Source organism: Trichosurus vulpecula, chromosome 5, assembly GCF_011100635.1.
Source record: "Trichosurus vulpecula isolate mTriVul1 chromosome 5, mTriVul1.pri, whole genome shotgun sequence".
NCBI lineage: Eukaryota > Metazoa > Chordata > Mammalia > Diprotodontia > Phalangeridae > Trichosurus > Trichosurus vulpecula.
This window is the reverse complement of record NC_050577.1, coordinates 207392724-207417625: the sequence shown is the minus strand read 5'-3', so window position 1 is coordinate 207417625 and position 24902 is coordinate 207392724. Positions and strand designations below refer to the sequence as shown.

Genomic DNA, 24902 nt, shown 5'->3' with positions numbered 1-24902 from the left:
TTTGTGGCTCAACATATTTCCTGCCTCTACATTTTATGAGACAGTAAGTCAGAGAGCTCCTGGGATTCTAAGATTTTAGAAAATCAAGTCCTCTCTGTTTTGCAATGAGGATAGGAAGAGTCACCAGGAAGCTGAGATAATATTAGTAAAGACCTTAGTACAGTGCCTGGCTCCTAGTAGGTGCTATATAAATCCTAGCTAATTGTTGTTGCTGCTGTTATTATCCTAACATCTTTTCTTCCTGTGATATAAGCAATTCCATGTGACTACTGGCTTGAAGAGTCTAGCAAGGTAGACATTTCTTTTTCTGTTACCATCATAGAGTTCCCATGGTAGATAAAACAGAAACAGAGCTTGTCATTCATTGGAGCTCTCCCATCTTTCTGTCCCCTTCTTCTCTCTTTCAGGAACCATCTAACTCTCTTTCATATTGCTGCTTTTCTTTTATCCTAGAGAAAAATGAGGCGTTAAATTAGTCAGGGTTTAGGTTTTAGGGATAGTCTTTCTTCCCGGATGCTTACTATTTGCAAAACACTAGTGGGAATATAAAAATCTGTAAAATATAGCTCTTGCCTTCCAGGGAGAATAAGACATGTTCTGTTAGTTCCCTAACTAGGTTTTGTTTTTTTTTTAAATACCAGATCTCAAACTGTATTACAAAATGTAATCATTCCAATGATTTGGTATTAGTTTAAAAGGAGGGAGAGGTCCATCAGTGGAATAGATCAGATAATCAACGTATAGAGGCAACCAAACACACTAGCACAGTGTTCGATAAAACCGAAATAACCTTGTTATTGGGGGAAGGACTCATTATTTGACAAAACATACTGGGAAAACTGTATAGTAGTGAAGTAGAAATTAGGCCAATACCCTGTACCATATATTACAATTAGGTTCAAATGGATACACAACATATATAAAAAACCACATCATAAACAAATTAGAGGAGCAAGGAAATCACCTTTTGGTTCTATGGATAGCGGAAGAATTCAGGATTGTTGAAGGAAAGCTTTGAGGAAGAGATGGGCTATAAACTAGGATTGGAAGGAAGGACAGAAATCACAGAGACAGAGAAGAGAAGGAGGATATTCTAGGCAGTGGGAAAACCATGACCATAGGAGTGGAGGTAGGAAGAAACAATATGTTTTCCAGGGATAGTGAGAAGAGGGTGAGTCTTCCTGACTCCACTGCACCTCCTTGCTGCTCTGCTCTTCTGAACGAGTGCATCAGATTGTGTGTGATTCACCTCAATATTTGCCCAGCTTTTTATTGTTTGTAATTATGTTTCTGTTGTTTCGCTTACTAGACTGTGAACTCCTTGAGGTATGTGACCCTGACCTTATCTCTGCCTCAGAAGGTCTCTTTCTTCCTTGAAATTTCAGCTCAAGTGCCATCTTCTGCATGAAGCCTTTCCTGATTCCCCTCAACTACCAGTGCCTTTCCTCCCAAACTACCTGGTTTTGTGTATGCGTGTATATATACACATATGTATGTATGCATTATACAAATACGTATAAACTTATATGTATTTATATATAAATGTAAATATCTTCATATTTGTGCTGTAAGTATTTTTATGTGTATTTCTTGTAAACCCCTTGGGAGGAGGGATTCTTTTATACTTTATACTTGGATCCACAATGCCTATCACAGTACATAGGACATTTTATAGATATTTGTTGATTTTAATTCTGTGTATTTTCCTTCATTAAGTCTTATTGAGGTACCTATAGATTTAATTTTTCACCTATTCACTGATCTCTAGAACTAAAGCTAAAAGGGCATGACTAGGGTGGGAAATCTCATGAATACAGTGGAATTATTTTTATTTTTCTCATGCTTCAGTCCTCCCCAAATCAAGTGACTGAAGCAATAAAGGTTGCCATAGATGTGGGTTACCACCACTTTGACTGCGCCTTTTTTTCTTATTTTTTTTTTAGCGTTTTTTATTTTTTTCTCTCTTTTTTAATTTAATATATTTAGTTTTCAGCATTGATTTTCACAAGAGTTTGAATTATGAATTTTCTCCCAATTTCTACCCTCCCCTCCACTCCAAGATGGCGTATATTCTGGTTGCTCTGTTCCCCAGTCAGTCCTCCCTTCTGTCACCCCACTCCCCTCCCATCCCCTTTTCCCTTCCTTTCCTGTAGGGCAACATAAATTTCTACACCCCATTGCCTGTGTATCTTATTTTCTAGTTGCATGCAAAAACTTTTTTTTGTTTTTGATCATCTGTTTTTAAAACTTTGAGTGCCAAATTCTCTCCTCTCTTCCCTTCCCACCCCCCTCTCCTTAAGAAGTCAAGCAATTCAACATAGGCCACATGCGTATCATTATGTATAACCCTTCCACAATACTCATGTTGTGAAAGACTCACTATATTTTGCTCCTTCCTAACCTATCCCCCTTTATCCAATTTTCTCCCTTGACCCTGCCCCCTTTTGAAAGTCTTTGTTTTTGATTACCTTTACCCCCATCTGCCCTCCCTTCTATCATCCCACCTTTTTTTACCTTCTTCCTCCTTTTTTCCTGTGGGGTAAGATACCCAATTGAGTATGTATGGTATTCCTTCCTCAGGTCAAATCTGATGAGAGCAAGATTCACTCATTCCCCCTCACCTGCTTTCTCTTCTCTTCCTACAGAACTGCTTTTTCTTGCTACTTTTATGTGAGATAATTTACCCATTCTATCTCTCCCTATCTCAATATATTCTTCTCTCATCCCTTAATTTGATTTTCTTTCTTTTTGATATCTTCCCTTCATCTTCAACTCACCCTGTGCCTGCTCTCTCTCTCTCTCTCTCTCTCTCTCTCTCTCTCTCTCTCTATATATATATATATATATATATATGTGCATACATATATACATACACACTCACACACACATATATATACAGAAACATATATATATATATATATATATATGTAAATGCATATTCCATTCAGGTACCCCAATACTGAGGTCTCATGAATAATACCCAATATCTTTCCATGTAGGAATGTAAATGTAAACAAAACAGTTCAACTTTAGTAAGCCCCTTGCAATTTCTTTTTCTTGTTCTTTTTTCTTGATTACCTTTTCATGCTTCTTTTGATTCTTATGTTTGAAAGTCAAATTTTCTATTCAGCTCTGGTCTTTTCACTGAGAAAGCTTGAAAGTCCTCTATTATATTGAAAATCCATATTTTGCCTTGGAGCATGATACTCAGTTTTGCTGGGTAGGTGATTCTTGGTTTTAATCCTAGCTCCATTGACTTCCAGAATATTGTATTCCAAGCCCTTCGATCTCCTAATGTAGAAGCTGCTAGACCTTGGATTATTCTCATTATGTTTCCACAATACTCAAATTGTTTCTTTCTGGCTGCTTGCAGTATTTTCTCCTTGATCTGGCAGCTCTGGAATTTGGCGACAACATTCCTAGGAGATTTCTTTTTGGGATCTATTTGAGGAGGCAATCGATGGATTCTTTCAATTTCTACTTTGCCCTGTGGCTCTAGGATATCAGGGCAGTTCTCCTTGATAATTTCTTGAAAGATAATATCTAGGCTCTTTTTTTGATCATGGCTTTCAGGTAGTCCAATAATTTTTAAATTATCTCTCCTGGATCTATTTTCCAGGTCAGTGGTTTTTCCAATGGGATTTTTCACATTGTCTTCCAGTTTTTCATTCCTTTGGTTCTGTTTTAGAATATCTTGATTTCTCATAAAGTCACTTGCTTCTACTTGCTCCAACCTAATTTTTAAGGCAGTATTTTCTTCAGTGGTCTTTTGGAGCTCCTTTTCCATTTGGCTAATTCTACCTTTCAAGGCATTCTTCTCCTTATTGGCTTTTTGGAGCTCTTTTGCCATTTGTGTTAGTCTATTTTTTAAGGTGTTGCTTTCTTCAGTATATTTTTCACTATTTTTTGGGGTCTCCTTTAGTAAGTCATTGACTTGTTTTTCATGGCTTTCTCACATCCTTCTCATTTCTCTTCCTAATTTTTCCTCTACTTCTCTAACTTGCTTTTCCAAATCCTTTTTTGAGCTCTTCCATGGCCTGAGACCAGTTCATGTTTTTCTTGGAGGCTTTTGTTGTAAGCTCTTTGACTTTGTTAACTTCTTCTGGCTGTATGTTTTGGTCTTCTTTGTCACCAAAGAAAGATTCCAAAGTCTGAGACTGCATCTGGGTGCGTTTTCGCTGCCTGGCCATATTCCCAGCCAACTAACTTGACCGTTGAGTTTTTCAGCGGGGTATGTGTGTTGGTAACCAAAAATAGGCTCCTTAGCACTTAGTCAACAAGTGCCCTTGAAAAATTTGGCTTTTTCTCCTGAACTAACTGAATGCTGTTTGTATGTTGGATTGGAGTAAGCTTGTCGGCCCCTTCACCTTGCTTCCCTTGCTTAAGCTGATCGAAAGAACCTGTGCTTTCCTGGTCAACCCCTTCACCTTGGTTAAGCAGATCAAAAGAATGTGTGCTTTCCTGGTCAACCCCTTCACCTTGCTTAAGCAGATGGAAAGAACCTGTGCTTTCCCCAGCATACCTTATACCCCCACAGAAGCCAGGTGGTTAAAAACAGCTTCTGTTGGAGCCAGAGGCTGCTACAGCTGCAGCCACAGTCGGAGCTGAAGCAGGAGCTGCCGGTACCAGAGCTGACGTATGGGAGGAAGCTGAACAAGGACTTGAGGCCAGTGGGTAATCTTTTTACCATAGAAGGGGAAGCATGATTTTGTTTTACACCATCATGCTTCTCTGTGGCCTCCTGGTTACTCTTGTGAGGCAGACTTAGTGGGCTTGGAAGCTTTTGATCAATATATCAAAATGGGGATGCTGGTTCATGGGCTGGTTACTGTGGCGCCTCAATATATGCTTTGATTCTTCTGCCTCTTATCTTGAGAATTTCTTATATCCGGCAGTTTCGAACCTTTCAGACATATATATAATCCTCTTTGAAATTATAAACTCTGCACTCCTAATTCAGTATGACTGCTTGTAGAGTTAAGAGAACTATGTTCCAAGCTTGGGGCAATGCGCCAGCTCTGCCACACCAGTACTCCTCGTTTCCCAAGAACCCCCAACCCGGACTGGACTTAGATCTTCAGCAGGCTCTTCACTCTTGCTTTGATCTGCAACTTAAGTCCTCCCACTAAGTGGGCCTGGGGCCAGAAGCAACTGCAGCTGTAATTCTGTAGCTGCCCCACCTCCACTGCCCCCAGGGTGGTAGCCAAACCTCCAACTCCTTCCACTCCTGCAGCTTTTCCCACTAACCTCCTCTATTGTCTTTGGTGTTTGTGAATTGAGAAGTCTGGTAACTGCTGCAGCTCAATGATTCAGGGCACCAGGGCATGCCCCACCCAGCTCCTGGTCTGGTTGGTCTGCGGCCATCCACGCTGGGCTTCACTCCGATCCAGTCCCCTCCGCTCCCAGCTCTGTGCAGGATAGACCTCACTCAGGGACCATCCAGGCTGTCCTGGACTGGAGCCCTGCTTCCCTCTGCTATTTTCTGGCTTCTGCAGTTCTAGAATTGGTTCAGTTCCATTTTTTATAGGTTTTTGGAGGGACTCGGTGGGGAACTCATGCTAGTCCTTGCTTTCCAGCCACCATCTTGGCTCCACCCCCTGTGCCTTTTTTTTTTATCACAATGAAAAGGTGGTAGGAGAAGGTATCCAGCAAAAGATTAAGGAGGGCAGTGTGAAACAAGAGGACCTTTTCATCATTTCCAAGGTATGTCTTCTCTGCTGGGAAAATAACCCCTGGATTCACATCTGGTAGAATTGGCAGAAGGGTTTTTTAGAGTCCAGAAGGATATATTGACTGATTGATCATGCTTGTTGCTCAGAGACTTCGTTTCTATAGTGTGTTCCACTGGCCCAACACCATGCAAAGTAACATAACCAAAGACTAAAATACTAAAAGAAATTATAGCAAGACTAATGTAATTGAGGAAAGCTGTCTAGAAATATTCATGAAAATTGGAAATATCACTTACCAGTGATGGTTATCAACCATATTACTTCTCTAATGTCCTAAGAGTGAAATACCGTGGAGCAAATTCTTACATGCTACTTACCTTCATTGAAGGCCCATTCCCAAAACTATAGCTCGTGAACTCTTACTGATGTATTTACCTTTCAGAAGTCAATCAGATGACAGTTAGCTCAATAAAAAGGCACATAATAGAACAGCATGGTAAGAAGACTTGTAATAAGACACTCCTCTTCCCTTCCCTTTGCCCCTCCCCAGTCACCCCTCAGGCTCTCCACACCCATTGGGGCAGCTGGGTGAGAAGTAGGCATGGCTGTACCCAACAGCTGGATGAGCAAGGAGTCACAAACTGTAAACTTTTCATTGAGACTGAGGATCTCCAAGCATTACCATCTGCCATACCACTGTGTCCTGAAGTCTTCTTGGCCTTCTGTTTGCCTGCAAATTTGCAACCCTGTTACATGTGTTGTCTCCACAATTAGAGATGAGCCCCTTGAGGACAGGGACTGTCCTATTTTTTAGCTTGTATCTCCAGCATTTAGCACAGTGTTTGGCATACGATAAATGCTTTTTCATTCATTCATTCCCCTGAATACACCCAAATTCCCACCAACAGTTCAATATGAAGGGATCACACTTAAAGAACAAGCATGGATGGGTAACTTACAAGTCCAAGGTTGAAAGACCCCTGATGTCCTCTTATGATATCCCCACACTAGTCTTCACTGGGTGAGATGGATAGTCTGGGCTTGTTGCTCAGCTGGACTCATTAAGCCTGATTGCTGTAGAGGATATCCCTTCACTAGTTAGGCTATAATCTCTACAGCCTCCAGCTTCTGGCTCACCTGACATCCTTGGCTAAGGCATCACCAGGTGCTTTCCTACAGAACTAGAACCTTTACCAGAGGACTACTAGGAAGCTCCCTCAGTGAATTGGCTCTGTGGCCTGGTATTTCCTAAGCCAGCAGGATTCTTGCTGTAGGTGCCAAGCTGTCTCCTTGAACTTCTCTATGCAGAGGACTGGGGTTCAGGAAACAATGTTCTTGAATTCCCCTCTCAGGCATATACCTCCTACAGCCATATGTATGTTGCTGCTGCAAGGTAGAGGTAGGGAAGAGGAATGGAGATGAGGAAGGGAAATTACCACCTCCCCCTATCACCTTGCAGCAAGGGCAGAGCTAACCTAAAGTTCATTGTCTTTTCAAGTCTCTTAGAATGGGACTAGATTTTTTATTTGATTTTAATCCACGTCTCAAAGAGTATGGCTGAGCCTCTCAGCCCATCATTAGAAGTTCCCTTTGCCCTATCAGTTGCCTTCATCCAATGGCCAGTGCTCCATAATCCCATCAGATTGATTAAGGATTCCATTTAGGACTTTGAGTCCATTTCCTATCTTCATCCCTTTAACCTGGCTAAAAGACAAACACAAAATCCAGTTTGTGTGCCAGAAAATAAAAAAAGAAAAACACAGGCCTTACCAGAATGATCCCAGTCAAGAAAAGGAGCTCTGGAACATTCCTCACAATGAAACGTGGGCTTGCTCAAAGGCTGAGACCATAATGGAGCAAGAGTCATGGCATTAAACCTGCCAGACAGATGAGTTGGGAATGCGGAAAAAGGTACAGTGGCACCTAGTCCCTTCGCCCTGGTACCAGATTGTTCAAGGCTTTCCCTACTTCCACTCCTTAAAAACTGCTAATGAAACAAAGCAGGCCAGAGACAAAGTGCCAGTAATCAAGGAGCTGTTTTATTAAGTAATTTCATTATGAGGAACAGATTTGCAAATCAGGGTCTCTGCTGATCAGAATTCCACCTTTCTGTAGTGAAGGCAAAGATTATACACATTAGTCACAAGTGGGAAGGGAGAGGGGAAGGTGGATTACAAACAATTGTTTCCAGGGCCTGAGGGGTGTCCCATAACAAGCACAAGAGTCCACAATATAGGTGTTCTGTAGTCCTGTGGGAACAGTACTGTTTTAGGTCCTTGGGGATCATTACTTGGTGGGTCACAGGACCAGAATTCTGTGACAGTTACAGGTTCTATGGTCTTTGATTTGCTTCACTTAAGGTAAATAGGCATAAGAATGCAGTGACTGTGAGAGCATTATCAAGGGTTTGAGTAATCATTTCAAGCTGCATTATAAGATTCTGACTCACAAACCAGAAGAGACAATTCTGAGAAATCTAAATTATTAGTATATTCATTACACATACCATATCAAATAATAAAAAAAAATCATAATCCTTTCATAGTCCTAAGATGAAGGAGGACTGGGAATGGATTCTTTTTTTAAAAAAAATAAAACAAACATTTATTAAACACCAGTTGCACATAAGACATAGGGCTAGATCTGGAGAATATAAAGACCAAACAAAAAAGTAATCCCTATATCCCAGTAGAGGGATGCAACAATTATACACATAAATAAATACAACATAATTTGAGGAAGGAAGGAGCTCCAGTAGCTAAGGGAATCAGGAAAGGCTTCTCAAATGAAATGGTACATAAGCTAAGCCTGAAAGAAAGCTAGGGATTCCAAGAGAAAGAAGTAAGGAAGGAATAATACATCCCAAGATGCCAAAGCATGGAGGCAAGAGATTGAATGCCATTACATATATACATATATATATATATATATATATATATATATATATAACACCTATACACACACACAAACATATATGGAACACATATATGTGTGTGTGTGTGTGTTTGTGTATTATATATGGAAGACCTATATATATGGAACATACACACACACATATATGTATACACATACATATGGAACACCAAATATGTGGATTTGCTTGTAAATAAAAAGGATGAAGGATAGTAAAATGAAAGAAGTATGGAAAAGAAAGCTGGGATCAGATTGTGAGAAGATTTAAATTCCACACTGAGGAAATTTATGTTTTATTCTCTAGGCAACATGGAGCCCCTGAAGATACTTGAAAAAGAAAATAACATGGTCAGTGTTGTGCTTTGGGAAGATTATTTTGGCAGTTGTGTGGAGTATGAATTAGAGAGGGATGTATCTGGAAGGGGAGAAAATTATTAAGGGATGATTATCATAGTCTAGTTGAGAGGTGATGAGGGCCTGAACCAGAGTATTGTCCACCATGTGAGTGGAGAGGTGAGAATAGAGGCAAGAGATGTTGTAAAGGTAGAGTAGATGTGGGAAAGGATTCTTGCAGAAGGTGTGACTTTATCTTCTCTGTTTGCTATTGAAAGCTCTTTACAACCCATTCTTGACCCACCTTCCAATCTTTTACACATTAACTCCCTTTTATGTACTCTGTGATTAGCCAGATTGACCTTCCTACTTTCCCTGAGTTCAAATCTGGCCTCAGACACTTAGTAGCTATGTGTCCCCTGGGCAAGTCACTTAACCCTGTTTGCCTCAGTTTCCTCACCTGTAAAATGAGCTAGAGAAGGAAATGGCAAACCACCCCTGTGGTTTATATGCCAAGAAAACCCGAAATGGGGTCATGAAGAGTTGGACAACATCAACTACAGCACTGTCCCTCATCCATGCCACTCCATTTTGCATCTCCTTGCTTTTTCACTGGCTATCCCCCATGCGTGGTGTGTACTCCTTCCTCATCTTAGACTCTTGGAAACCCTAGTTTCCTTTAAGACTCAGCTCAAGAGCTATCTTGTACTTGAAGTCTTTCCAGATTCCCTCAGCCGCTAGGGCCTCCTGCCCTAAACTGACTGGCACTTATTTCATACACACACACACACACACACACACACACATACACACACACACACAAGCATACGTTATATATCCTCATATATATCTACACATGGATGCATGTGTATATATAAATACGCATATATATATGTATACATATTGCACATATCTATATATTGACTTCCTCCAATAGAATCCAAGTTCCTTGTGGATATAAACTGTTTCATTTTTTTTTCTTTGAATTTAGCCCCTAATAGTGGGTGATACACATTAGATACTTAATAAATGCTTATTTGACTGACTGAATCACTATGCTGAGCAAGTTAAATTAGACATGTACCTCAATCAGCCTTGTTGTATGTGCCCATTTTAAAAACTCTCTTATATGTATAGGTTAGTATAGGTCACACTTGCCTCTTTTGTCCCTTTGCCTTTGACATTACTACGTTGGATTTTGAGGATTAATTTTATCTTTCTCCCCTGTTTGCTTATTAACTTGCATTAATCTCTTTGGATTACAGACCTTGTTGTCTCAGAGAACCTATATCACCTTTGACTAGGAGAGCCCATATTCTGATAATTCTTAGCAGGGTTGTATAATGGTGATATTTTATTACCCCTTTTATAGCTCTGGAATACCTTCCATGAGAAGTACCTTGTGAAACGTGCTTGCCAAAATAGCCTGAAGGATCTACAGGTGGACTGTTTGGATCCTTACCTGATGCGTTGGCATATGGGTTTTAAGGTACAGTGTGCTAACTAAGTTCATCATTCAGACTTAGTCCCTTTCCTACCCCTAAGGACAGGGGTGGGTGGTACTCAGGTTTGCAAGCTTGGAGTATATTCAGAGGAGGCAGTGAAATCTTGTCTTTTGATAGTGTTCTCCTCTTCCTTAAATTACCTTCTGTTTCCTTATTTGTTTGAATTCCCTTATAAAGGGTAAGCTCTTTTATTCCATGACTGTTTTTGTCTTTATATCCCCAGCACCTAGAATACAGTCTTGCACATAGTAGATACTAAATACGTATTTGTTGAATTGAACTAAGTTGAGTGGGAATACCTGAGGTTTATTCTCTATTTGGTCACCAATTAGCTGTGTGCCCTCAGACAGATCTTTTAATCTCTCTGTTTCTCAATTTCCTCATGGTTTAGACCAGATGATCTCAAGATCTCTTCCCCCACTAACATTCTGTAATTCTCATCCTCTAAGATACTCATTCCTATCAAAAGCCTTCCTAAAGCTTAGATTCTTCTCAGAGCTTATATGGTTAGAAACCACTAATAGGCAGTAGACCTGCCGTCCGTCCTGGGAATAGCTACTGGTGCTACAGCCAATTTCTCTGACTTCTCATTTACTTTCCCTGCTTTGTTTCTTTTCTGGTATCTCCTCTAGAGCTTTGAAGCATGTCCTGAGGTTGTTGGGGCAGAACCTCAGCTAGCTGCTATCAGAAATAATAGCCTAATGCGAATCAGAAAGTCCTTATCAGTCCCTGAATGCTGAACAGCTTGAAGTCTTACAAATTTAATCAAAAGGACTTGTAATGGAAAAGGAAGAATAAAACCATTTACATAACTATGCCATATTCTGTGCCAAGCACAGAAATTAGCTACAATTCAGGAAGAAGAGCAATAGAGACTCCCAGAAATTCACAGGCAGCAAAAGCCAAGAAATGAGTCAGCAATAAAACCTGTGACCTCCAACATTCATATAGAAAATTATGTTGCCACTTATGCCTTACCAAACCCAATTTTGTTTTACTTCCATCCTCCTCCTCCTCTGCTCCTACTTGCTGCTGAAGGAAGGTCTGAAGGAAGTAACACAACACAACTGAGCTGATTGGGTCATTACAAATTTATATTATCTGATTTTAACGTCTTTACCTCAGTTCCTCATCTATGAAGTGAGCTAAGAAGGAAATGTCAAAACCACTCCAATATCTTTGCCAAGAAAACTCCAAACGGGCTCAAGAAGAGTCAGATATGACTGAAAACGTTCAATATGTGACAGTCTTTTCACTCCTCCATAAATCATTCTTATTCCTACTTCCCACTGAGGTTATTCCAGACCTTTTCTTCTCTCCTCTAACTAGTTACATTTCCCCCTTCCCCCATGATCTCAGTTGAGGACCTTGCCTCATGCCCTTTGACGTCATCTCCTGCTCTTTCTTCCTTTACTCCAGTCTCATAAGTTGAGATGACCTTTCTCCTCAACAAAGCCATCTGCTCTACAGGTGCCTTTGATTCCAATCTTGCCCTCCCTCTTCTCTTCTCAGTATATTTCCTTCTCCATCATTCCCTGTCTCTCTTATCTTTAATCTCTTTCTACTTACTGGTTTCCCCCTTGCTCCCTGCAAACATGTCCAGGTCTCACCATCTTTAAAAAACCTTGATTAGACCCTACCATCACCTCTAACTTTTCCTGATACTCTATTCCCTTTCACAACCAAACTATCTCTTTGTTGAGTTTTTCATGACACAGGATTCTCCTTGTTTGCTTTCTACCTTTCTGACCACTTGTTCTCAGTCTCCTTTGCTACATCATCATCTATATTGCATCCTCTAACTGTGAGTTACATCAAGGCTCTGTATTGGGCCCTCATTTTTTCTCTCTGTACTCTTCTCACTTGTTGACCTCATCGGCCTGTTCTATTGGTTCATAGAACACCTAGAAAAAATGCGTTGTAGCTGCAGAAGGAAACACTTTGGACTGATATAAGGAAAAACTTCCTAGCAATTGGAAAAATGCAAAAGAGGAATGCTTGCCTCAGGAGATAAAGTGTTTTCCATTCATTGGAGGTCTTCAAGTAATGGACAGAGGACCTCTTGTTGGGGACATTCCAGAGGAGTTTCTTGTTGAGAAAGAGGTTGGGAAAAATGGACTCTGAGGTTCTTTCCAAACCTGATATTTTGAGCTTGTGGAGGAATACCAAGCTAAGGAATTTGGTTATTTGTTTTGTAGGAAATGAGGTGTTTGAAAAATTGTGCAAAGAGTGATACTCTGATTTATGTGCACGTCAATACATCAAAGATGTGTAAATTTGTCAGTGTGGTTGTCCTCCTCTGACAGAGATCACCTTCTCTCTATAAAATGGTCTTGCAGAGGTATCATAACAAAAAAATTCCTCACTTTCGAGCCAAACTGATGATGAGCCTCTTCACATGAGAAAAATTAATTTGCCAGTGGATTGACTAGAAGAATTTGGCTGTAGAGGACTGACAATGATACATTCTTCCTGCCTTTGGACCACAGGCAAACAATGTTGTGTATATTGTCTGATGCAGCTTTTGTGATAGTTTATTCTGCTTGGCTGGTGTTCTTTGTGCTAAGAGAAGATTTTACTGGGGGAGTTATTGAGAAGTTTTATTGATGCATGAAACAAAATATCAGTAATTTTTTTAAAAAATGATAGATTGGAAGGGGAAGGGACTAGAAGAAAGGAAACTAGCTAAGAGGTATGAAGTGACTATGGTGTTGACTATTGGGAGACAAAGGAAGGTATTGAGGGAGATGAGATTATAGAGGGAGAATTTATGGGCCTTGACAACTGATTTGATGTTGAAAGTGGAGGAGAGAGAGCTCTTGTTCTACACAATAACAAAAAGAGAGCTGTATTAAACTAATTTCCTTATCTTTACAGGCAGGAGATGATGACTTACCAACAGATCAGAATGGGATGAATATTGCCAGTGAAATAGACTACTTGGACACATGGGAGGTGAGCCCAGACTCTCACAGAGGAAGACTGCTTATATGCTGTGTTTGGTTTAGGAAGGTGTAGGGTCTTCACCATGAGTGACTGTCTTTCTACAAACTGGAGTTGTCAGCTTGAAATATAAACTTTGCCCTTATGAATTATAAATAAAAATCTGGAATCTTGGAAATATTCCTACAAGCTGCTAATTAGGAAGGAGACTGAATTCTACTCTAATCCATAGCTTTAGCTTTAGGGAAAGTAATACCTCCTCCCAACCTGTCCCCTGTTTCCTCCATGCTCCAAACCCCAACAGTTGTGAGCCATCACTTCAAGGAAGGGTAAACTAGAAGATTATTAACTAACCAATATCTCTTGGTCTTTATTGTTATTTTAGACCAACAGTTCTTACATTTTTTGGTCTCATGACGCTTATGCATTCCAAAAGTTATTGAGGACCTGAAGAGCTTTCATTTAGTGAGTTATATGTATCAATATTAGGATATTAGAAATTAAAATGTGTTTGTTAGTGCATTAAAAATACTAAGAATAAAGCTATATCTTAAATAGTGTATTTTTATGAAAAATAATTATATTTTAAAACAAAAACTTGTAAAAAGAATGGCCTTATTTTACATATTTTTGCAAATCTCTTTAATATGTTAGTTAATAGAAGATAGCTGTGTGCTCATACTTGCATTCAATATGTTGTATTACTTTTTTTTGGTTGGAAACATATGAAGAAAATCCATCCTCACAAAGATATGTAGTTGGATATACAAGGAATTCTTTAATTGGCAAGTAATTTCTTGGTATTTTTATAAAGATAGTTTTGACCTCTTGGATCTCCTAAGAAAGGTCATGGGAATCCCTAAGGGTCTCTGTACCCCAATTAGAGAATGGCTGCTCTGCACAATAAGCCAAGCCTTTTCTATAGATTTACAGAACATTTTATCTCCCAATAATGGTATAATTTAAGCTATTCATTTACTGATGGGTAAATTGAAGCCTAGAGAGGTGAAGTGATTTGTCCATGCCACACAATGGAAGGATCTTGGTCATGAGCTCTGGAGGGGGTGGGAGTGTGAAGAGAAATATGGCCTAGCAGCAGGGCAGATGGCATGATGTCCGAGGTGGATAGATATGAAGCATTGGGAGGGATCACGATATACAGCAGGTTATAGAGCTCTGCCCCATGGCAAGACTGTCCAAAATGGAGTGGATTAATTACCCCTCTTCTCCCCATGGAAGCATGGATTTTAGAGGTGTGTTCTGGCAAGTGCTATTCCTGAGAGGGTGAATGGGGCATAGAGGCAACCTCATAAGCTTACGGATTTAGCATCTTCTTCCTGGGGTTGATATGGAAATCAAATGAGATAATATTTGTGAAGTGCTTAGTACAGTGCTTGGCACATAGTAAGCACTTAGTCCTTCCTTCCCTCCCTCCCTCTCTCTCTTCCTTCCTTCCTTCCTTCTTTTCTTCCTTTCTTCCTTCCTTCTCTCTGCTAAATGTGGTCTCTGTTTTCCTGTAGGCCATAGAGGATCTGTTGAGTGAGGGACTGGTGGAATCTATAGGGGTTTCAAATTTCAACCATAAACAAATTGAGAGACTTTTGAACAAGCCTGATTTATGATAGAAGCCAACAAATAACCAGGTGAGTTTGTAAAAGAGTTAGAAAATTTGCCAAAAGATGAAAATGTCTTTTTAGTTTTAATCCTCCACCAGAATTAACCTCCTCTGATTGCCCATGATAAATTGTGGGTTACGCTAACAGGCAGATAGACAAGAGCCTGTTTGCAAGGTTAGCTTACCTGAAGTCAGCTGGCACTTCCTTTTGGTATATACATCCTGTGATATCATATTCCCATGCAATAGAAATACTCTGGTTGTTTGGTTGTGAGCTGCAGTTCATTTTCTATGAGACCACCACTTTGCATGCTGCCCCATGGAATAGTGCATGAAGGAGGCTGCATACAATTCTGTCCCCGCTGAAATTGCTATTCATCTCTTCATACGCTATTATGCTAGGCTTGGCCATGAGTATTAATAAACCTAGTGGTTATTAATCCTAGTGTTGCTACATGCCATCCTCCCAAATTCTGCCCTAAATTTATGTGACATATGTGGAGGATGAGGGAAAATGAGAGTCGAGGGTGATACTGAAGTTGTTAACTTGGGTGACTAGATGAATGGAAAAGTTCAGAAGAGGGATGACTTTAGGAGGGAGTTTTGTTTTAGATACCTTTTGTTTTGAGATACCTCTGGGATATTCCATTGAGAAGTTCAATATATAGGAGTAGATGTGGGATTGTAGTTCAGAAGAGAGACTAGGGTTGAAAAAATAGATCTACATAGTATCTACATAGAAATAATAATTGGTAAAGTTACCATGAGAAAAAATTAAGGAAATATAAAAAGAACAGGACCTGGGGTGGGTGGGTGGAGGCACAATTAGTGAATGCACAATTAGATGAAAATCCAGCAGAAGAGACTGAGAAGGCAAGAACTAGGTGAGAGCAGGATCTGGAAGACTTTGAGTAGAAAAAGGAATCCAGGAGAAAAGCATGATCCACAGTGGCAAAGATTGCAGAGGTGTCAAGAAGGATGAGGACTGAGAAGACACCACTGGATTTGATAAGTAAGAGATCATTGATAACTCGGGAGAGAGCAGTTTCAGTTGAATGATATGGTCAGAAGCCAGACTAAAGACTACAGATTAGGATTGAAACAGCATGGAAGCATTGATTGTCAATGGCTTTTTCAAGCAGTTTTGTTGAGAAAAGATAAGCTATAGGGCAGTAGTAAACAGGCATGGTAAGATCCAAAGAAGTATTTTTTTTAAATGAATAGGGAGGCGTTAGGGAAGGAATGAGTAGATCGGGAAAGACTGATGATTGGAGAGGGGAAGAGTGTGGAAGTAATCTGGAGAAGATAGGAGGGGATGGAATAAAGGATATATGCAGAGGCATTGGTCATGAGCTTCCTTAGACAAGATTAAACTAGTCCAGAGACTAGTCAAATCATTAGAGACTGGAGTGGTAAGAGGGATGGGGAATCAATTAAAGAAGAGGAATGGGATGGTCTTGCTGCATTGAGATCCCAGTAGAGATTACAAGCACAAATTTTAGCGTACTCAATCTATACGATTGATTTCCTTCAGTTTCTTTCAGTAGCATGTGAGAAAAAATTAAGAAGGTAGAAGATGAGAGTATACAAAGTGGGAATTCCATAAGACATGATAGGAAATAGGACAAGGGGACAAGAGATTCAAAGTAACTGCTTCAACAAGTAGTCAAGATTGGGAAGGAGAGAGAGTGTAGCTAGAGCAAGAATGATGACTTGGAATGGTACTGAGGGATAGAAAGATAAAAGATTATGGTGAGAATGAATAGTTTTAGAAAAAAGGCATAGGGAAGACAGAGAAAAGATTATGACATGATGAAGGAAATTCAGAGTTCTTTAACATGGAAGTGGGAGACTCGGTATGACCATACCTGTGTGTGTGTAGTTGAGGTACAGTGGAGGAGTAGGTCATGGCAGTTGAGTAGATTGATGACCTGGAAAGTTAGGGTATTTAAAGGAACATCAATATTTTCTTGAAGTTCCCTGGAACGTAGGCAGGAATTGAGGTAGCAAGGAAGACTGTGAGAGAGGCAAAGAACTGATTGAGAAAGGAGGAAGATTGTCCTGGTTGCTGGAAGATACCAGTCAGAATTGGTCATAAATTTGAGTTGCCCAAACTTCAAAGTAGTGGTTGCCGAGGGAGAGTTATAGAGGGAGAGTGGAAGTACATTAAAAATAGTAAGAATAAACCTATTACATCTTAAATAGCATATTTTTATGAAAAATAATTATCTTTTAAAACAAAAACTTGTAAAACGAATGGCTTCTTTTACATATTTTTGCAAATCTCTTTAATTCATGCTTGCTTCTGCATCCAATCTGTTGTATTATTTTTTTTTGGTTGGAAATATATGAAGAAAATCCACCCTCACAAAGATATGTAGTTGGACATGCAAGGAATACTTTAATTGGCAAGTAATTTCTTGGTATTTTTATAAAGATAGTTTTGACCTCTTGAATCTCCTAAGAAAGGTCATGGGAACCCCTAAGGGTCTCTGTACCCCAATTAGAGAATGGCTGCTCTGCACAATAAGCCAAGTATTTTCTATAGATTTCCAGAATATTTTATCTCCAAAGAATCCAAATAATGGTTTCATTTAAACTATTCATTTACAGATGGGTAAATTGAAGCTTAGAGAGGTGAGTGATTTGTCCATGCCACACAATGGAAAGATCTTGGTCTTGAACTCTGGAGGGGAAGGGAGTATATGACCTAGCAGCAGGGCAGATGGCATGATGTCCGAGGTGGATAGATAAGAAGCATGGGAAGCGGTCACGATATACAGCAGGTTGTAGAGCTCTGCCTCATGGCAAGACTGTCCAAAATGGAGTGGATTAATTACCCCTCTTCTCCCCATGGAAGCATGGATTTTAGAGGTATGTTCTGGCAAGTGCTATTCCTGAGAGGGTGAATGGGGCATAGAGGCAACCTCATAAGCTTACGGATTTAGCATCTTCTTCCTGGGGTTGATATGGAAATCAAATGAGATAATATTTGTGAAGTGCTTAGTACAGTGCTTGGCACATAGTAAGCACTTAGTCCTTCCTTCCCTCCCTCCCTCTCTCTCTTCCTTCCAGTTGAGTAGATTGAGGACCTGGAAAGTTAGGGTATTTAAAGGAACATCAATATTTTCTTGAAGTTCCCTGGAACGTAGGCAGGAATTGAGGTAGCAAGGAAGACTGTGAGAGAGGCAAAGAACTGATTGAGAAAGGAGGAAGATTGTCCTGGTTGCTGGCAGATACCAGTCAGAATGGGTCATAAATTTGAATTGCCCTAACTTCAAAGTAGTGGTTGCTGAGGGAGGATTATAAAGGGAGAGTGGAAGTGGCTATGGGGAACAAGGACTATTCTGACTCCTTTTATCATGATCACGATGGAGGTTGAAATAAAGCACAACCAAGTACTGGGAATATTGGCCAGAGATGCATTTTTATCAGGAAGGAGCCAGGTCTCAGTGATTGCCATGAAACAGAAGTAGAAAGGAAGTGATATGAGATGAGAAGTTTATTCATTCTGTAGCAGGCATTTTGGATTCTACAATGGAAGCGGTTGGTGGATCTGGAGTGGGACTTTGTAGGGGGCAGGATTATGATGAATAGGAAAGAGGGAGAGGATAGCTAGAGTTGGGAAGGATTTGTTTTTTGGTAGCCAGGGGTTCAGTATCAGCCATTTGGGAATGAGTCCAGGCAGAGTAAACCTTGCCAAGAGAACCCCAAATGGGGTCATAAAGAGTCAGACATGATTGAAACCAACTGAACAACAACCAGGCAGAGAAATAGTGAGGTATGCTGATGAAGGCAGGTGGTAAGAAGACTCAGTGTTGATCCTGTAAGGTTGTGGCACAGTTCTCAACTGTCAGACCTGCTGTTGCTCTGTCCACGGAGGTGTCTGGAAGCCCACTTTGAGGTATTCATAAAAAGGAAATACTATGTTTTCAGCCAGGAAGTATAGTTTGTAGTAATCTTGGTGTTGTTGTGGCCCTCAATTTGTAAGAAAGCTAGTAAGAAGATGGCAGGTCATACGTTCTACTTGGAAGTTTATCTGAGGAGGCAGGAAATGGTTTGTCCTGCCTAGTCTAATGACACTAAAAGCAGAGCAGGGCCTTTGGGCAAGTCTGAAAACCTAATTAGGAGGTAGGAGATGGTTTGTGCTGGTCCCACGTTTTTAGGCTCCGGGGAGCAGGGCCTGACTGGTTACATCTTTGGGTAGGTCCAGGATCCTACCTAACTTAGCCATCATCAAAAGATAAAAATAGGCAATGGCTAGAGAAAGCTTTAGAAAGAAAGGCAAATGAATATACTGTTAGTAGAGTTGTAAATTAGTCCAACCTTTCTGCAAAGCAATTTGGAATTATGCTAAAAATAAAAAAGAAGTGATGAAAATGTCCACATACTTTGACTCAGAGATCCCACCACTAGGCACCTATATCAAGGAGATCAATGGTAGAATGGGTCTAATATATGTGAGAGTATTCACAGTAGCACTCTTTGTATTAGCAAAGAAGTAGAGAACAAAGCAGATGAACATTAATAGGGGGAAAGGATAAGCAAATCTGATGCATAAATGTAATGGAGTATTACTTAACCGTAAGAAATGATAAATATAACAAATTGGGAGATGCTTGTAAGACTTGTATGTACTGATACAGACTGAAGTAAGCAGAATCAAGAAAACAGTACATACAACTGAAACAGTGAAAGGAGAAAGAAAAAAAAATGAAACTAGATGCTCTGGAATTATAATGACAAAGTCTGGTCTCAAAGAAGTGGTGAGAAGATGCACCTGCCCCTCTTCACTGCAGAAGTAAATATGTGATTAAGGGTGTGAAATAATTGTATTTTCTACCAGACATTGTCAATGTTTTGCTTAGTTATTTTGAACCACTCCCCCCCCCCAGTTTTTATTGGAAACCCTTTGCCAGGATTAAATAATGTTAAAAACAAAAGGTATGAATAAAAGTAAGATATAATACTTTAAAATAATCAGACTCACCCAAGAATATTTTCCTTGTGACTTCTCTTTTGATATAAGTTGTGAATCTGATTCTAGATAGAGAGCTACCCATTCCTCATTCAGGAGAAGCTGATCAACTATTGCCATTCAAAACATATCTCTGTGACAGCCTATTGCCCTCTTGGGGGCACAAGGTAAGTCTCCTTTGTCAGTTCATTTCTGCCGTCAGGGAGGTTTCAATCTGTCAAGGGTAATAACATGTACACACATGAGAAAATGCAAATTATATATGAAGTAATTTCCCCAGGGCTGGAGCACTAGAAATTGGGGTGATCAGGAGTGGCCTTGTGTAGCAGGTGACACACGAACTGAGCTTTGAATGGAACTAGGGATTACGCAGAGTGGAGGTGAACAGTACCAACCAGATTTGGAGGATAATCTGTATGAAAGCAAAAAGGTAGGAGATGGGATATCGTGTATATTGGACAAGTAGGCCAGTGTGTTGAGAATGTACAGTGTGTGGAGTACAGTAATGAACAGGCAGCTTAGAAAGGTAGGTGCCAGAGACCACTGAAGCTTTTTGTGTGGGAGAGTGACAATGGTGGGCCCTTGTTTTAATAAAACTGACTTGGCAGCCATTTGGATAGATTGGAGAGGGGAGCATGTGGAAGCAGGGAGACGTATGGAAAAGTCTCCTGTTGCAGGAGTCCAGAGGAATGGTGATGGGGAAAGAGAAGGGCTGGGTATTCAGTCTTCCGTTTAACTTTCTTGTGTCCCCTCTCTCTAGTGATGTCATCAATGAACCCATTCTTAAGAAGATTGCTGAAAAATACAAGAAATCTGAAGCTCAGGTACAGCGATGGAAAGTTCTGCTAAACTTGCAGGATGATATTCAACAAACTTAACAAACGTTTGTTGAGTGCCTTCCATGTAAATGACACTCTACTGGACTCTGTGGGAGAGTCAAAGATAAATAAGACCCAGTTGCTCCCTGCTAGCAGGGATATTAAAGTATGTTAGAAGAAATAAGACATATACATGTGTTGGAGGTATAGCTCTAATATCAGCAATTAATTAGTTCAGGTTCAATTGGGATGAAATAAATCACTCAGGAGTTATTGAACATTTATGAAAAGAAGGTCTTTGTCCTAAAACAGCAAGAATATGCAACAAGTATACAGTGATACTTAGTAGTTTTCCTTATTGGAAATGTGTATGATTGGCAGGTCATAGAGTGACTTGTGTGGTCTTGGACACCCACCATGTCTGAGAGGCTTGGACTCTATGTGACTGGGACTTTTTATGCCTGTATTTGAGCAGGAAGCTGGGGGTGATCAGGTCCTGGGGCAGCTTTGTCCTGGGCCTGCCCAATGTTGACTGAGGGAAGAGGGGTGGGGAGAAAGGAAACTACATTAAAGAACGTAAAACTAGTTAAGCCATGTGGGTAGCTGTTTTCTTTTAGGGAAGAACTTCCCATCTTGTAAATGGAAAGAAATTGCATTAGGGAAATGCTGGCCCCATTACATTCTACCCATTAGTTGCTAGGTCTTAAGGATCTTCTAGCGGATGTTCTATCATTTAAATGCTTATTTTTTGCTAGACAGTCCTCCTAGCATAGGCATTACTAAGGGAAAAAGGGAAAAAACAAAAGAGAACAGAAATGTGAAGGAGAATAAAAGCCAGAAATCCCCCTTCTGTGTCTCAAGCCTCAGGCTGGTCTATGTAGTGAATGACAGCAAGTTTTTACAGTCATGGACCATTCAAGGTGCTAAGAGCCTAAGGAGAGAGTCTGTTTGTATTGGTAATTAAGGTGGGACTTTTTTACTGTTTTCTCTTTTGGAGCACTGTAGCAATCAATTGCCTTTGATGAATCTGGTCTTTGTTTCTTTGATTAAATCAGCAGTCTTTGATGACTTGCTTGCCAAGGGAAAGCCTAGTTCACAAAGGTTTGAGTCTCATGGATGTGATGCCTGAAGAATTGTCACATGGTTTTGAGTTGCATGATTGTGATGCCCTTTGACCCTGAACAGGGTATTTAACTCGTAGGTTAGCACTTGTTTGGGGCTCTCACTCACTGGAAGAGTGTTGTGTGATTTGACCAGATGAGACTCTGAGTAGCTGATGGAGCCCCCTGGCTTTGAAAACCCAGATGTTGGTGCCTCGCTCTCTGGTGACTATGTAATTCCTTGGTCAGACAGCTAGAGGCCTATCTATTGATAACTGTGTGTGTCTGCTCTGTTTATATTGTCTCTGTTTGTAATTTCTGTTTGTATTTTCTCTGAAGTTCAGAGTTCTGGCTTTCCCCCTGAACTAATTGAATGATATACGTCCTGAAGTTCAGGGTGCTGGCCTTCTCCCCTGAACTAAGTGAATGATATATATACGTTTGATTAAATTGAAACCCCTTAAAGTTGCTTTCCTTAGAAAAGCAGAGGAAAGAACCTTTGCTAGTAGCCTTCCTATGTGCTGGTGGTGTTGGTCTTTTGCCCCCACAGCAACTGCTAGCAACATTGTTGTTACAGTGTTAGACAGGCTACTTTAGGTATTTCTGGGTTATTATGGATCCAAATTGAAAGAGACATACTTGCAGATGAATCAGTAAATGGGAGCCATCAGGATGCCCAGGTGGGGAATGAGTGTTTTCTTAAAACCTAGAGTCCAATAAATCTCTGGCCTTCCTTCTTAGATGATGGGGAAGCCAGGGAAATAACTTATTTTGAATAGTTTCTGGAATCTTCTGGGTTTTCCTAATCATTTCCTTATCCTTATTCCCTAGAACTTGATTGAGTGGACCCTGGATTTTCTTAAGGTTGATTCTTACCCTTGTCCCTCATATATAGGCTACCATCTGATCTACGGCCTCATCTGACCAAGTTGACATTATGCTAATAATGTAGTGGTGTACATTAGTGTACCACTACAGGAAGGGAGTCTTCTTTCAGGTCTCTGTCATGCATAATGTGAATAATGATGTCAAGAAGAGTTCAGGTAGCTCTTGAGGAGGACAACAAAGGTACATCAGACTCCTTCCTAGGTGAAAACAAGTGGTTCCTGACTAATCCCAGCCACAGGAATAGAGAAAAAAGCATTGACACGTTTGACAGCCCCATACCATTCACTCTTCTATAGCCATGACAAAATCGGGAATAGCTGTAGAGACAGGCATGATGACTTTGTTCTGCTCCCTGTAGTCCACTCCAAGTTGCCAGGTGCCATTCGCCCTCCTCAAAGGTAACACAGGATCATTGTAAAGGGAAGTGGTATAATGAGAGAAGAAATGTCTTTCACCCTTCTGGGGACCTGGTATTTTATCACATTAAACACTCCAGAATAGAATGCAGGTAACCCTGAAGGTTTCCATTTGGCCCTACACTAGATGTTGCCAAAAGAGTGCACAGATACTGAGTCCATAATACCCCTTTCTTCCATAGATTGCCCTCTTTACCCTGCCCCAAATGATCCAAATGGGGCTACTTGTGCTGAGTCTTGAAGAGTAACTCGAATTTACAATAGTTGCCTTCCAGGTGTAGGAAATGATGTGAATAAAAGCCGAAAGGAGGGAAAGCCTGCGATGTTTTCATGTGTTGGTAACTAGTCTAATTTGAGTAGAGAATGAAGTATGTGAAAGACGTTAAGCAGTGGAGGTGAAGTTAGAGAGGCAGTTTGGAGACAACTCATAGAGAGCCTGAAACATTCTTTGGCCCTGAGCCTGAAACCAGCCTTAAGAGGGAAACATACAATTCCCTTGCCCCATAGTCGGTTATCCTAGGTTCCTTCCACACACTAGAAGTTCCTGCTGCTAGATATTAACTTGTCCAAAAGACTTCTCCACAGAATAAGGAAGACTTGACTGTACAATGATGATGATGATGATGATCCACATAAATGTTCAACAATTTGCAAAATCTATAGTGTTGCCAGTTCCATGAATACTTCCTTGTTTAATCCATTCCCTAAAAACTGGAATAAGAACAGAGGAATTTGTAATATTCCCCAGTAAACTAATCCCTATAGTATTTAATAACTAAACCCCTACACTGTTTACTAGAAACAGGAGTGTATTGGAAAACAGAATTTATCATTAAAATTCCTTTTGTTCTACTGTCATAATTACTAGAGTGCCGAGGCTCACTGACCTTCCCTCTGTGATATGATGGCAGAATATGGTCGATCAATTTCAGACTTGGGTGATGACATAATAAAAACTACCTATTATATGATTATTAGGGGAGTTGGGAGGTATTAAAGTAAGCACTATTATACTCTTTGTTAGGACAAAACTATAATTAGCTGACTCTACACAATTTCCACATGTGGGTCTCTTCCACAGGTTTTGATTCGATTTCAGATACAGAGAAATATGGCCGTAATCCCTAAGTCTGTCACACCAAGTCAAATAAAAGAGAACTTCCAGTTTAGTATTGCTGGCTGGTAGGTGACTGTGCCAACAGTTCACCAGTCATCAGGTCAAAAGGTGTGAAGGGAATTGTACTTTTGTAATCTCCTTCAGCATTAGGGAACTATTATTAACATTTAAATAAAAATTATTAACATTTTTTGTTCTTATATAGCCTGCATTTTTCAGTATTTCCATCCCACTTTCCACCAAAGAGTTATCTCATAACAAAAATTTATAAAAGAGAAAACAGTTTAGCAGAGGCAATGTATAGAAAAAGTCTGATATCTGCAGTGTTCTATATCTTTAACCCCTACTTCTGCAAAGAAAAGAGGAAACTATCTTGTCATGACTCTTCTTTGGGACCAAGTGTGGTCATTATAATTTTGTTTACCTTCAGGTATTCTTGTTTTTCCATTTATACCCTGTATAGGTTATCTCCCCAGTCAACGAGCATCTACTGTTTTCCAGTTTATTGCTATTACAAAAAGTGCCACTATACCTATTTTGGCATATATAAAGCCTTTCTTTCTGTGACTGACTCCTTTGAGAGGCGGTGGTATACGCATAGCAA

The 24902-nt window shown here is 40.1% G+C and overlaps 1 protein-coding gene across 1 annotated transcript; it reads left to right on the top strand.

The window, feature by feature from the left end:
• The first annotated feature begins 1111 nt into the window (after nucleotides 1-1111).
• LOC118851179 (1,5-anhydro-D-fructose reductase-like) lies at nucleotides 1112-24367 on the top strand. The gene is given in 9 exon segments (XM_036760696.1): nucleotides 1112-1171; nucleotides 1849-1919; nucleotides 5607-5703; nucleotides 10291-10407; nucleotides 13301-13378; nucleotides 14887-15009; nucleotides 20029-20126; nucleotides 20720-20783; nucleotides 24263-24367. Coding segments are annotated over 9 exon segments (813 nt in total).
• The last annotated feature ends 535 nt before the right edge of the window (nucleotides 24368-24902 follow it).